A 9,692-nucleotide genomic window follows, 5' to 3' on the forward strand; every position below is an offset into this window, starting at 1 on the left:
TAATATTTTGTAAAGGTAAGATCCTAATTTGTACATTGATTTAAATATAGCCAAACAATATATCTTGTAATTCTTTATTCACTTTGCTATGATTAACGCCTTAAAACTTACAGGCATTATAATTACAATTGCTGACAGCCATGGTGATGTCGACTGAGACAATATTTCTTGTGCAACCTAGTTTCTTAGTTATCTTAAAAGTATCCCACTAGGCTCTGCGTTTATAAAGGAGTTCAGTGCAGAACCGCAGGGCTCAAGATGCCGTGCTGAAATCATCCAGTAATCCAAGAGGAATGGGTCTTTGTAAAGGCTAGCGCACTTTCTCTTATTTACCTATTGTATCAGTAGGATTAAGTTCAGACTTTCATAAACGCACGCAGAAATTAATAGTGACTTAATCCAAATAGAAGTGTTATTTGTCTCTCACCTAGAGAGACAGGCAATCTGGCCCCTCTACAGGGTCGTCAGCGGCATGGGCTTCATCTTGGTCTCCATTCTTCTTTCCCTAGCATGTCCTCTTCCTGGTCTGGAGACCTGCCGAGCTCCAGACATCACATCAGTGTCCCGGGCATCAGGATGGAGGAAGGGCTGAAGCAGGGCGTGCCTTTCCTCCTTTGAGAAACTTTCCAGAAGTTACCTAGAGCACTTCCATTTATGTCTCCCTGGTCAGAACTGGGTCGTATGGCCTTGCCAGCCTCCAAGGGAGACCAGCAAATGTGGTCTGAGCTGGCTGGCAAGGAGCATGGCTACAGCCAAGGTCTTTATTACTCAGCAAGGAGAGACTAGTCATAAGAGGCAGCCCCCAGTCTCCACCACACCTGAGTCTGTGCACAACCTAATTGAGGAAGAATGTGAAGGCAACTCTCTGATATGTCATCGGGACGAAGGCCTAGGTCCCCCCAGGTCTGTGGTCCTTGCACAGTGCACACCGCCCCAGGACATCTCTTTATCTACCACCTGTGCCCCGGTTCCCAAATCTTTGCTCTCTGCTTCTCTTCCCTCATGTGCTCCTTAAATTCGGCATAGCAAGAACCGAACTGTCTTCCCTCCATTTCCTTCACCTTCTGTATCTTCACTGTGCTGCTGGCTCCCCCCATGCAAGCTTCGAGTCCAGCAATCATCACTGACTGCCCTCCTTTTCACTCGGTGATCAGGTCCTGCCCATTGTAACTCTAAGATACATTCACCACTTCCCTCGTCTGCATGTAGGCCCCCATTGCTGTGGGTCGGGCCACCATCACGTCCCACCTGCTCTCCTGCAGCAGGCTTCGAACTCATGAGCCTTTCTCAGCCACTTAACATGATAGTTCAGGCAGGGATGAGTGATGACGGCTGGTCTTGCTCCAAGGTTGGCTGTGACTCTGCCGCTGCAGGCTTCAGTCACACGTCTGGTGTCCGGCCCTGGCTGTTATTTGGGACTTGTGCTGGGGCCATTAGCGGGAACACCGACACATGGCTTCTTCATGTGGCTGTGTGAGCTTCCTCGCAGAATGGCGGCTGGATGATGAGGGCAACATCCCAAAAGAGAGACAGGAAGTGGAGGCCACCAGTTTCTTACAATCTGGGCCAGGAGGCTGAGCCAAGGTGGTGTGTTTGGAAGCTCTGGAATTGAGGTGGAGATCTAGCCGCCGAGTGGATCTCGCCATCATTCCCTTGTTTACACAGGACATTTGTGAGCTCCACTCTGCCTGCCTCTGCAGCGTCATCTGTTAATATTCTCTGCTTTGAACTTTATGCTCAAGCAAAATGTAAGCTTTGGTTCCCTGCACAATTCCCTGACTTGCATACGGCTCACTTTCTCTTACCTCTTCTGTTTACTTGTTTGTCTGCTCTGCCTGGTACATCTATACCCCCATTCCTTCGCCTGTTAATTTCAGTGTATCCCGTTTTTTAAAGTTTGTGCTTTTGAGAGAGAGGGCAAGCGGTGGAGGGGCAGAGAGAGAGAGAATCCCCGCGAGATTATGACCTGTGCCGAAACCAATAGTCATATACTTAACTGACTGAGCCACCCAGGTGCCCCTCAGTTTATTCTTTACTTTTCCCCTGAGGTATCACTTACTCCAGGAAGCCTTCCTGAATTCTGCCTGTGTGGGTTAAGTGTCCCTCTTGGGGTTTTTGTCACGTCCTGCACGGTACTGTCTTTACCTCAGTGGTTTATTATTATTCATTTGTTTCTGCTTCGCACCACTGACTGTAGCCTCCCTGAGGGAAAGGGCTGTCCCTATTCATCTACCTAGCACAGTGCCTTACCATAGTCCATTCTCCAGTGTATTTTAGAGACATATACTTCTAACATGTTTTAGATGAATTTGAGGAATGAGTAGAGAGGTAAGACTATACGTCCACCTAGAAAATTCTGAACATGTTACTAACTGAAAAGTATAATTTCTCCATCTATGAAGGGAAAATTATATAGTATCTCTGATCTCTTTTCCTCAGAATAGTCTTTGTGAAGAAATTTAAATGTGCTAATCTGAGATCTGTAGAAGAAAAGTTATTTCTCTTGAAGATTTGAGTATCTGTAGGCCCCTGTTGATATTCTCCATCTTAGGAAATTCTTGGAGCGGATCGTTAATCATCGTGCACGGTGTCTTGGGAGGGCATCGTGTTGATGTGACTCCTATTGGGAGCCCTCTGAGTTGATTTTCAGTTGTCCTGCAAACATTTATGTGCTCATTCTGTGCCACACAGTATGCCAGGTGCCAGAGAGGGGACACTGACCTTGGAGATTCCACTGTAGGGTTTCCTAAAGAGAAAGGTTGCCTTGAATGGCCTATGTTTGTAACTATTGTTTGTCAAACTGCCATCTCCTTGGGGGACCGAGCTTGCTCTTAGGTTCTCAGGTAGCTGTGCTGAGTATGATCTGGTTATAGGTGAGGACAATAAAAAGCTTGCTCTGGGGGAAGGATTTCAGTATGTTTGAATAGCAGACGGACAGCTTGTATTTGGTGTGGGGCAATTAGGGAAGGAGGTAGGAAAGGAGGAGAGCTGAATAGCAGGGCCAAGCCAAGGAACCAACAACTAAGAAACCGGGTCGGAGAACCTGGAAAGGTAGAATACACTGTAAGAGCAAAGTTCAGCTAAGGAATTTAGATGGCAATGGGTTAGACTAAGAGCTTGAAAATGAAAGCCACAGGGGTCAGAACCTCAGAGGCTGGTTGTGCTAACAGCTTACCTGGAGGCACAAGAGCCCCTTGAGATGGGGACCCATCCTAGTCTGGATGGAACCTTCCATCTGCTTGTCGGGGAGTGCTGTAGGTAAGGATGTGAATGACCAAAAGGACATGCATCTGCATGTCCCCACTCCACCTCCCTCCTTGAGCCCTCTTTGGTACCCTATATAAGCCACTTGACATGGGTCATTGCAAGTATAAACAACTTGCTTATACTCAACTTGTTTATACTTCAGTCTCCTCTATTAGACAATAAACTCTTTGAGGGTAGGAACTGTGTTCAACTGTTTTTTTTTTTTCCTTTTATCACCTCATTTACTATGTGCCTGACATATAATGGACACTCCGTATAGGTTTGGATGAACGAATGGGTGGATGAGTGGATAGAGAGATGGGTGGGTGGGTAGAGAATAGCATCTGTGTATCCTGTTAATACAGATAAGGATTGAGCATTCTTTCATTCAAGGTGAAAGGGAAATAGAGGGCTCTATTCCCAGAATAATAGAAAAAGGGGATGGATACAGAACCATTTATGCAGAAAATCTAGGAAGAAAGTAATGAGAATGTAATTCTTACATGCATTATATTCAGTAGAGATCCTACAAATAATACTTTTTTGAGAATTCTCATAGCTTCATAACTCTTTTGTCTTTAATTACTAGCTTCCATTGTGCTTTATTATGAGCAATTAAAATAGCACCCTAAAAGCAAAAAATTACCCTATGCTGTTATAACTAATCATATTAGTGATCCTTAGCAAATACTACTAGATGGCAATATTAACCAAGAGTAGTTTATGTAGAAATGGAATTGAAATGTTTGAATTACAGATTTTGCTCTAAATTAGAATTCAAATGAAATTTAGATTTTATTAATACTTATGTATGATTATAAGTTCCATACTCACACAATCGTGACAAATAGGTGTGTATATTCCAAAGGATGGTAAGAAACAATGAAACTAATTTTTAAAAAAACTCTTCAATATCCTTTCTTTTCTTTTTGGCTTTCCAATTAGGTAGAGATTGGAGATTTTGAAAGACCCTTTTCAACTCCAGCAGGGCATGTTACCAATCAGTGCAAAACAAATCAAACTCTAAAACAAGTCATAGAAAAATTTTATCCTAAAAGGTACAGAGATGACACTTCTGAAGAACAGTTAAGGTAAGGAAGCCCTTGTGACTCTTTAAGGGTAGCGTTTGGGTGATATTTTTCTGTTCAAATTTTAAAGATGAAAATGTATTATACATGATCATTTTCTTAAGGTTTTTTAATGCTGTTGAATACCAAGAGGTTATCAATCTTTTTATTTAAGATGGGCCTAGAAACTTGAGAATCTATATTTAAAGTTTTAAGGAAAAAAATGTTTGCCTTAAGTTAGAAGATCTACTTTTCATTTGATCTTATTCATTCTTGTCCAAATTAACCCTACTAATAAAAAGAAAAAAGTGGCCAGTACTGTGTTTAATTTTATGAAGGGTTTTCCAAGAAATGTTNAATATAAATTTTTAAATAAATACAAGGGATTTGGAATTTTGGTTTCAGAGAATATATAAAGAAAAGTTGACTCAATTGAAAAATAGAGGCAAATCCGATTCACTGTGAGTTTTCCAAAGTAGAAACACGTAAGATCAGTCTCTTGTCTCCTTAGAAGTAAGCAATTTCCACTGTGATTTTATTTAAGGCGTCTCCCTCACAGCCAACATCTCTTTACCCGGCAGTGGTAGTGCCTAAAATTCCCTCGTTATGCATACATTTTTTGGTTTCAATGTCATGTACTTGTACTTCTCTTTAAAAATTAAAGCTATTCCAATGAGAAATTCCCTTTTTAAATTAATTTATTCTAAGGTTTGATGTTAGCTTATCAGACTTTTTTTTAACTTTTCCTGGTGGGGGTTGGGAGGTGGGGAACCTAGGTCATACAGAAAGCACTAATAGTGTAAGAATTTGGTGAGAGGAATGTTCCAAAAGGATACAGGGTGGACAGTGGTGAGATGGGAGTCACATGATCACAGCTCTTCCGNGTTAGCTTATCAGACTTTTTTTTAACTTTTCCTGGTGGGGGTTGGGAGGTGGGGAACCTAGGTCATACAGAAAGCACTAATAGTGTAAGAATTTGGTGAGAGGAATGTTCCAAAAGGATACAGGGTGGACAGTGGTGAGATGGGAGTCACATGATCANAGGTGGATGGCCCTCCGGGGACACAGTGCTGCTGACTGTGTGCGCATTTATTTGACGGTCGCCAGGAAGTGGCCATTCTTTGGTGCCAAGTTGTTTCTCACGAAAGTAAGAAAGGATGGGAGGCAGATGCAGAATAGAGATGTTCACCAGTAGAGTTGACCCTGTGCAGTTTGCTGAAGTAAAATGGTGACCTTGGTGACTCCAAGTTCTGTATGTTTGGCTTTTAAAAAAGAAAATAAGGCGAGACACCTGGGTGGCTCAGTCTGTTGAGCATCTGACTCTTTATTTCAGCTCAGGTCACGATCCCAGGGTCATGGCACCAAGCCCCGTATTGGACTCCAAGTGGAGCGTGGAGCCTGTTTAAGATTCTCTGTCTCTCTCCCTCTGCCCTCTCCCCTGCTCACACTCTCCTTCTCTGAAAAAATTAAAAAAGAAAAGAAAAGAAAGCAGTGAAGACACTAAGGAAACGCAGGAGTGCCACCGGCTTCTCCTTCTTGTCCTCAACCTTAAATCGCCTGCCTTCCACAGGCTCATCATTAGACTGAAGGCAGCAGCTGATATCCGCATCCGGGCACCCTCTCACCCATTTATCATTTACTCTCTCACTCGTTTGTTCATTTATTTTGTATTTAGTGACTTCTGTTTGCCAAACATTACGTACCTGGGGATACGTAAGCCCACGGTTTCAGACGGGTTGTACCCTAACTTCCGGGAGCCCACAGTCCAGTGCTGCAACAGGCCTGCAAACAAGCACTGCAGAGTGAACATAGTTAATAGCAACAGGGACAGGGCGCTGCAGGAGCACCAAGGAGGGAGAGGTGTGCCCCGCCAGCCGGCGGCCAGCCATTCCCCAGGGGAAGAACTGTACTATTTGAATCCTTCTTCTTTCTTTGGAACCAGGTCACTTTATACTCTCTCAGCTGCCTAAAATGCTCCTTGTCTTGTGTCGTGTTTGTGTGTGTGTGTGTGGTCTGTCCTCACTAATAAGTTGTAGACATCTTGAGGGTGTAGACTCACTGATCTTGAAATCTTCTCGTGCACACCGTTATGCTTTGCATGTAAATATCACGTAATACGTTTTTGCTGAACGGCTGCGCCACTTTGGGCAAGTCAGTTAACCTCTCTGAACCACAGTTTTATCATCTGTAAGTGACAACTTGGACTAGTAAAGTAAAATCTAGGGTATCTTCATATTCTTATTCCATGAATGACTAATGGAATTAGTCGATCTAATTCCATCATTGTGAGGTAAGGCATTATATTGCTCCTGGTACTGAAAGCTGTATACTGATGAGTAAATGGGTGATAAAGTCATTATGCTCAAACATCTGTGAAATTAATATATTTGCGAGGAGTTGGACATGCTTTTTACGAATGTAGGGACTGGATTTGAACTGTAGATCAGCATTTTACACTGAATTTTAACTCTAATTTCAGCATTGGAAGGAATATTAAATATTTTTCTTTGATTATATGTTCTGTGCTTTTTAGCACAGCAATATTATTAAATAATGATGTAGCGTTTGCATGTCGCATGACCGGCATCTTTTCTTTACTCACTTTTCTTTCTTTATACAATGCAGACACCTTCTTTGTTTGCTTAATAGCATCCGTTGGGGGCGGTAAGTATATATACTATCAAATACACCATATTAACTTTTTTTTCCTATTTTAGCCATTTTTAAGTGTATGTTTCTGTGGCATTAACCACATTCACATTATTATGCTCCCCTCACCGCCATCCACCTCCAGAACTTCTTCATTTTCCCAAATTAAGCCTCTTCTTCTTCCCAAATTAAACCTCCAAATTATTCTCCCTTTTCCCCTGGCCCTCGTAACTGCCATTCTGCTTCCTGTTCGGTATCTTGGACCGCTCTAGAAACCTCATGTAAGAGGAATCATACAATATTTGTCCTTTTGTGATTGGCTTATTTTCCTTTTTTAAAAATTATTTTTTTTAATTTAAATCCAAGTTAACATATAGCATAATAATAATTTCAGGAATAGAATTTAGTGATTCATCACTTACATATAACACTCAGTACTCATCCCAGCAAGTGTCTCCTTTTTAAAAAAATTTTTTTAAAATGTTTTATTTATTTCTGAGAGAGAGAGAGAGAGAGAGAGCATGAGCAGGGGAGGGGCAGAGAGAGAGGGAGATACAGAATCTGAAGCTGGCTCCGGGCTCTGAGCTGTCAGCACAGAGCCCAACGCAGGGCTCAGACCCATGAACTGTGTCATCATGACCTGAGCCGAAGTCAGACGCTTAACCGACTGAGCCACCCAGGTGCCCTGCAAGTGCCCTCCTTAATGCCTCTTGCCCATTTAGCCCATCCCCCCACCCAACAGCTCTCCAGCAACCCTCAGTCTATTCTCTGTATTTAAGAGTCTCTTAGGGTTTGTCTCCCTCTTTAATTTTGCCTCCCTTCCCCTATGTTCATCTATTTTCTATCTTAAATTCCGCATATGAGTGAAATCATATGATATTTGTCTTTTTCTGACTGACTAATTTCGCTTAGCATAATACACTCAAGTTCCATCCACATTGGTGCAAATCACAAGATTTCATTATTTTTCATCACCAAGAAGTATTCCATTGTATATATAAACCACATCTTCTTTATCCATTCATCTTTCGATGGACATTTGGGCTCTTTCCCTACTTTGGCTATTGTCAGTAGCGCTGCTATTAGCAGTGGGGTGCTTGTGCCCCTTCGAAACAGCACACTCGTATCCTTTGATTAAATATCTAGTAGTGCACTGGTGGGTTGTAGGGTAGTTCTATCTTTAACTTTTTGGGAAACCTCCACGCTGTTTTCCAGAGTGGCTGCACCAGTTTGCATCCCCACCAATGGTGCAAAAGGGTTCCTCTTTCTCCACATCCTCGTGATTAGCTTATTTTTCTATAGAGAATGTCTTCAAGGTTCATCCAGTGTTGGAGCATGTGTCAAAATTTCCTTCTTTTTAAAAGCAGAATAACATTCCATTGCATGTATATGCCATATTTCGTTTGACCAAAGAACAATAAAAACAACATTTTGTTTGTCAAAGGACTGGGGAGTTCAATGACTTAGGTTAAATGGCATCCTTTGCTGATATATATATATATGTGTGTGTGTGTGTGTGTGTGTGTGTGTGTGTGTGTATACGTATATATGTATATATATATATATTAAGTTTTTAAAGAGAGAGAGAGAGCATGAGCATGGTGAGGGGCAGAGGGGCAGAGGGAAAGAGAGAGATAGAGAATGCCAAGTAGGTTCCACACAGCATGGAGCCCAATGCAGGGCTCAATCCCTGGGATCATGACCTGAGCTGAAATCAAGAGTTGGACACTCAACTGACTGAGCCAACCCCTGACGCCCCAGCATCCTTATAATGCTTGCCTATCCTTAGCGAACAGACTCTCAGTAGATAGTAAGCCAGGAGTTTTTATTCATGAGATTCTGATAACTTTTACCATGTACAAATATAGTATATGTATAAATACTGTAGATTCATCCCAGTTACTTATCTATGGCCTCAGCATACTTTTATAAGGTTTAAGAGGAGTGGTTAAGTTGTTGTTAGAATTTTAGTTATTGTTAAATTCAATTATTGTTAAGCAATCATTGTGGAATGCTCAAAAACATTCATGGGTTTAGTTGGGGCTTAGTGGTGAGAGATTCTTTTTATTAATATAATTTCATTGTTTTTTACAATAAGGAATTTCGTGGAAAATTTGGTATTTCTCATTACCATTCACCACACAGTTTCATATTTTTTAATTCTCTCGTTATTAGTCATTGAGTATCAGATTTAATAAATTCTCAGAAATAGTGTGCACTTAAAAGGATCACTACACACACCTTGGAAACACACATGTATTTTGTTTCATTAGGATTTTGGTCACCATAGAAACCCTACAAGCTTATTAACTATTAGCCTCTTAACACAAAAGAAAAATAAGAGGTAAACATTGTTGTCTCCGTGTTAAGGATGAGCAAATTGAGCCTCGGAGAGATTCAGTAGCTTGTCCACTTGTACAGCTAATAAATGGCAGATTGAGATCGCACACCCAGGTCTCCTGTCAGATTCACTGCACTTTCCACTCCATGACACTGTCTCCACCCCAGGAAAGATTTTCTTCCCCTGTAGGTTCTCTTTTCTTTTTCTTTTTTTTTTCAAGAGATATTTTTATTTCTTTTTAAAGTTTTTTTTTTTTATTTTTATTTATTTCTAGGGGAGAGAGAGAGAGAGCGTGAGCAGGGGAGGGTCAGAGAGAGAGGGAGACACAGACTCTGAAATAGGTGCCAGGCTCTGAGCTGGCAGTCAGCACAGAGCCCGACGCGGGGCTC

General features: G+C 41.8%; 1 protein-coding gene across 1 annotated transcript in view; it reads left to right on the forward strand.

Annotated features, from left to right (window-relative positions):
- The window catches only part of PLEKHH2 (pleckstrin homology, MyTH4 and FERM domain containing H2), a 120,413-nt gene that overhangs the window by 98,377 nt on the left and 12,344 nt on the right, over nucleotides 1-9,692 (forward strand). The window contains exon 25 of the mRNA XM_077749313.1: nucleotides 4,192-4,337. Coding sequence (XP_077605439.1) covers nucleotides 4,192-4,337 — 146 coding nt within the window. The remainder of the gene's footprint in view (nucleotides 1-4,191; nucleotides 4,338-9,692) is intronic.

This window comes from Crocuta crocuta, unplaced genomic scaffold, assembly GCF_008692635.1.
Source record: "Crocuta crocuta isolate KB4526 unplaced genomic scaffold, BGI_CrCroc_1.0 scaffold118, whole genome shotgun sequence".
Taxonomy (NCBI): domain Eukaryota; kingdom Metazoa; phylum Chordata; class Mammalia; order Carnivora; family Hyaenidae; genus Crocuta; species Crocuta crocuta.